The sequence below is a fragment of the Otolemur garnettii genome, unplaced genomic scaffold (assembly GCF_000181295.1).
Source record: "Otolemur garnettii isolate 467f Iridium unplaced genomic scaffold, OtoGar3 scaffold00197, whole genome shotgun sequence".
NCBI classification, from domain to species: Eukaryota; Metazoa; Chordata; class Mammalia; order Primates; family Galagidae; genus Otolemur; species Otolemur garnettii.
Window position 1 is genome coordinate 262,546 of NW_003852592.1, and position 4,785 is coordinate 267,330.

At 42.9% G+C, this 4,785-nt stretch overlaps 1 protein-coding gene across 1 annotated transcript in view; it reads right to left on the reverse strand.

Annotated features, from left to right (window-relative positions):
• The window catches only part of POLB (DNA polymerase beta), a 24,207-nt gene that overhangs the window by 3,956 nt on the left and 15,466 nt on the right, over positions 1-4,785 (reverse strand). The window contains exons 10-11 of the mRNA XM_003801070.3: positions 3,927-3,997; positions 2,415-2,501 (exon numbers count right to left, since the gene is read on the reverse strand). Of these exons, the coding sequence (XP_003801118.1) occupies positions 2,415-2,501; positions 3,927-3,997 (158 nt within the window). The remainder of the gene's footprint in view (positions 1-2,414; positions 2,502-3,926; positions 3,998-4,785) is intronic.

A 4,785-nucleotide genomic window follows, 5' to 3' on the forward strand; every position in this document is an offset into this window, starting at 1 on the left:
TTGCAGTAAATCAACTTGCCTAAGGCCACAGTTAGTAATGGAGCCAGAGTAAGACCCTCTATCTTTTATATCCAAATCTGTTCTTCTACAATGCACAGACCGACACCTTCCTTTATGACATACAAATCATCTCTTATTATCTCCAAAATAAACTGATTCACAAGTTGACCTGGAGTGCTTCTCTTCCTAACTAATACAATACTGATTATAAATGCCAGACAGCAGGCTCAAATGGGACATTTAAAAAATTTCCAGAACTACGAACCACATGGGTGATGCCCAACTTCATCACACACCACCCACTGAGATGGGTTCCGAGGTCACAAGATAAAGGTTTCTTGCTCTGCCACTGGAGTCCCCGGTACTTCAAAAACACATAACACTTGTTTTCTTACTCTTTAACCTCTTCTCTTTTGAAAACAGGTCAGGGGATTTCCTTTCTGGCAATACTGTGATGTCTGCCAGGTACACGACCGAGAGACTGCCAAGGCGAGGGAGGGCAGTTTGCTACAAGCCCAGCTCTGTCCCAGGACAGTGAACGGCCTCGAGAGCCCTTCACACAGCACAGGCATGGCCAGGTCTGCCCGCACCGGCCCCGTGTCCAGTAGGCACTGGGGTCAGCAGCCCACACTTCCTTGGCAAAGGGCTTTTCTTTGACTAAACAGCTGCTACCAGGGCACCCCGGCCCTGCCACTATCGCCACCTCCTGTGTTCATGGTCTCGGCTGCCTGCCTCTCCTTTTCAGGTTACACTCAGCCCACCAGCTTATGCTTTTCCTTGCACTCTGCAAGCTGGATCTCTACAGCTACTGCTGGTTTTTCTGCCAGATCTCTCTCTGAACACTGTGAAGACTATCAGAGATGCTCCCGCCAGTGTCCTGCAGGAACACCTTCCTGGCACTAACTCTGAAGATAGGTGGCATATTTTAGAGTAAGAAGTTCCAGGAACTTTCACAGAGATGATTGCTGCAAGAAGAGATTTAGGCTGGAGGGATCCCCAGACTATGTCCAGGCCTCCTGAGTAGCTGAGACTACTAGCACCCACCACAATACCTAGCTAAATTTTCTATTTTTAGTAGAGACAGGGTCTCACTCTTGCTCAGGCTGGTCTCAAACTCCAGAGCTCAAGCCATCCACCCTCCTCAGCCTCCCAGAGAGCTGGGACTACAGGCATGAGCCACTGCATCCAGGCACAATGGCACAATATTTTAATTATCTTTCTCAACCATCTTCTACTTTTAGCTAAAATTCCTATGAAATCGACTTGTATGTGCTGAGGCACTTACTACTCTCCAACGGCACAGTCTCGCTCCTCTTAGTCACATAACCTGGGAAAACGGGACACAGGAGCCAAGAGATGAGAGCAAAGCTAAGTGAAGGGAGGAACACGAATCCTGAGTCTCGATTTCTGTCTGCCTTCCTGCTGATTCTCACACACGGCCCGTTACCACCCTGTCCATGAGCCATTGGCCGCCACCTGAATCCCTGAGTACTAACTCCCGAGGAGGCCTGCCAGCTCCTGCTGACAGGTCTCTCTGCACACGTCCCCTCCGTCCCCTCCGGGTCCCCTCCATGTGACACATCCCTCCCCTGCTCGCTCTCCCACACGCCGCCATTCCTTTCCTTTCTCTGACACTGCCATACATCACTCCTCTTCAATCCATTCTAACCTCACTTACTGAAAAATTCTGAGTCAGAGAATATGAGAACTGCTTGCTGTCTTAGAGAAAAACTTACTGTGTGTCGAAGTCATTTATTTCATGTGTGGTGGTGGGGACAGGGTCTTGTTCTCTCACCTGGGCCACAGCACAGTGGCTTCATCACGGCTCACTGCAACCTCCAAATCCTGGGCTCAAGTGATCCTCCTGCCTCAGCATCCCAAGTAGCTGAGACTGTCAGTGTTACTACGCCTGGTTCATTTTTCTATTTTTAGCAGAGACGGGGTCTTGCTCTTGCTCACACTGGTCTTGAACTGCTATGTTCAAGTAGTCCTTCCATTTTGGCCTCCCAATCATTACTAATCCTTTTAAAATGCAGATTATGGCACACCTCTTGGGTGCGGACACAACTACAAGTGGGACTCCATCTAACAAAGGCAAACGTTGTAACCTAGTTGTCTGCACCCTCACATGAAATTTAAAAACAAATAAATAAATAAAAAGCAGATTATAACTAATTACTCTGATACCATCCATTATTTATAAGGGGAATTTAAAGGAAAATTCTTTACTAAACTATTCTGAGAGCAGCTATGAGAATCAGTTGTCTTGCTAATTATTCTTCTCTGACGTCTCATGGCCATCCTACTTGCTGACCGTAATACAAAGCTACTATGAAGTCACCCACCCAGAATGGCTACTGGACACTCTCCAGGGCTCTTTTCAGATGTGCTAAACAAATCAAATGACAACTTACCATGAACTTTGTTTCTCCCTTTGACAGGGTGTCTGTGATAAAAAGGACCTTCTGTAACTGCTCCACAACACGATGCAACAGCTTTGGCTGTAGAATCGTAATTCAGGAAGGAGAAAAAGAGCAATTTACTCTGTTGCAGCAAGAAAACATTATTATTTTTTTTTTAAAGATGGGGCCTTGCTCAGGCTGGAGTGCAGTAGCTATTAACAGACTCCATCTTAGAGCACTACAACCTCAAACTCCTGGGCTCATGTGATCTTCCCACTTCATCCTCTTAAGTAGCTAGGACTACACTGTGTCCATCTAAGAAAATAATTCTTTAAAGCGTTGTTTATTTTTTAGAGATGTGGTCTTGCCTTGATCAGGCGGGAGTGCAGTGATACAATTGTCCTTTACTGCAGCCTCAAACTCCTGGGCTCAAGTGATCTTCCTGCCTCAGTTTCCCATGCAGCTAGGACTATAGGCATGTACCATCACACCTGGCTAATTTTCTTTTTTTTTTTGAGACAGAGTCTCACTATGTCACCCTCACTAGAGTGCTGTGCCATCACAGCTCACAGTAATCTCAAACTCTTGGGCTTAAGTGATTCTCTTGCCTCAGCCTCCCAAGTAGCTGGGACTACAGGTGCCTGCCACAACGCCCGGCTATTTTCTTGTTGCTGTTGGTCTGGGCCGGGCTCAAACCCACCAGCCTGGGTGCACGTGGCTGGCTGCATAATCACTGTGCTACAGATGCCGAGCCACACTTGGCTAATCTGTAATTTTTTTTGTTGTTAAGAGATAGAGTCTCACTATGTTGCCTAGGCTGGTCTCAAATTCAAGCGATTTTTCCCACCTTGGCCTCCTAAAATGCAGTGCCAGGATTATGGGCACGAGCCACCATACCCATCCCTAAGAAAACATTTTAAGACGAGTTTTCTGATTATCTATGAGAAATCCCTACTCTTTCTAATGTTCTAAGTTCCTTTTCCTTCTAACAGAAAATTTATCATCTTATCAAACAAAACTTATTTTTAAAAACCTCTGCTTTTACCAATAACATGATACCCTAAAACAAACATCATGTGTGTTTATGTTTCATCAAATAAAAGAATTAGCTTTAAAGGCATATATTCCAAAATCCAATACACTTCATGGGTTTTCTAACAGAGGGAAGGTCTCTTGATACTTTATTTTTTAATAGAAAAATATTTGTTTAATGAAAACCTGAATAGTAAGCTGAATATTTCTAGAATAGCTATGATAGACCGTAAATAATTCTGAGAATATTTTGTTAAATTTCATCTCTTTCAAATGTTATATTGTTCTCTCAACACCTCAAGGAGAAACAAGGTGTAACCCTTTCAATGTCTTACTCTGCCTTTCACAGAACTTAGTTGGTACAAAATACTTCAGCTGACTTTTCAGAAAGATTAAAACAAAACTTATTCTGGACATATCCAACTATCATTTATAAAATGATATTAACTGCTACATAAGACGGATCACATTTGATTATAAATTCTGAGGTACCTGCTTAGGTGATTCTGAAGTAAAGCTCGGATGGGTCAGGAGAACATCCATGTCACCACTGGACTCTGCACCTGGAACAGAAGAATCCGTGTGGAATTCTCCACGTCAGCGGCTCTGGCCGACAGGGCCGTGTTGGTGGCACACACAGGAGCCTCCCTTCCTGTACCCTAACACCCTGTGTCTCTGAGCTTCACACTCAGAATCAGTTAGAGTTTGATTTTCCGTCCAACTATTCAGGTATATTGGTGCAGAATCTGGGGTAACAGCAGTAATTGGCATTAGAAATATATTGTATACAACTGGTTAATTTATTGCATTGAAATGCACCAAAATAACTACTCAATAACGAATAAAAACAACATTTAAAATTAGCTTTAAAATTCACCTATGGGAACAACTCTCTATCTGAAATTAAACAGTATACTCTAAACTCTGTACAAGTTAGTCAGAAAACTTATTTTAATTCTTAAGACTGAAATTATTTAATAAATTGTAATAAAAATTACTATTATAGTATCATGAATAACAACACAGCACCTTATAATGACTTACAACCACATCGCTTCTGGCAACTTATTAAATATTCAGTTCTTTAAACATTTCTTTCATTATATTCCATGAAATTCTGTCTCCACTTAGATGGATTACTTTTCACTTTAATTGCCTTTTATTTTCAGTATTGCAGATAAGGACCGACTCCACATTCCTCCAGAATTTAGCTTTCTTGTCTATAAACTACTAAAAACCATTGCATGAGCTTCAGTAGCTTCATAAGCTACTGTGCAGCTAGGTAAGAACACAAGAGCTTCATAAGCTACTGTGCAGCTAGGTAAGAACACAAGAGCTTCATAAGCTACTG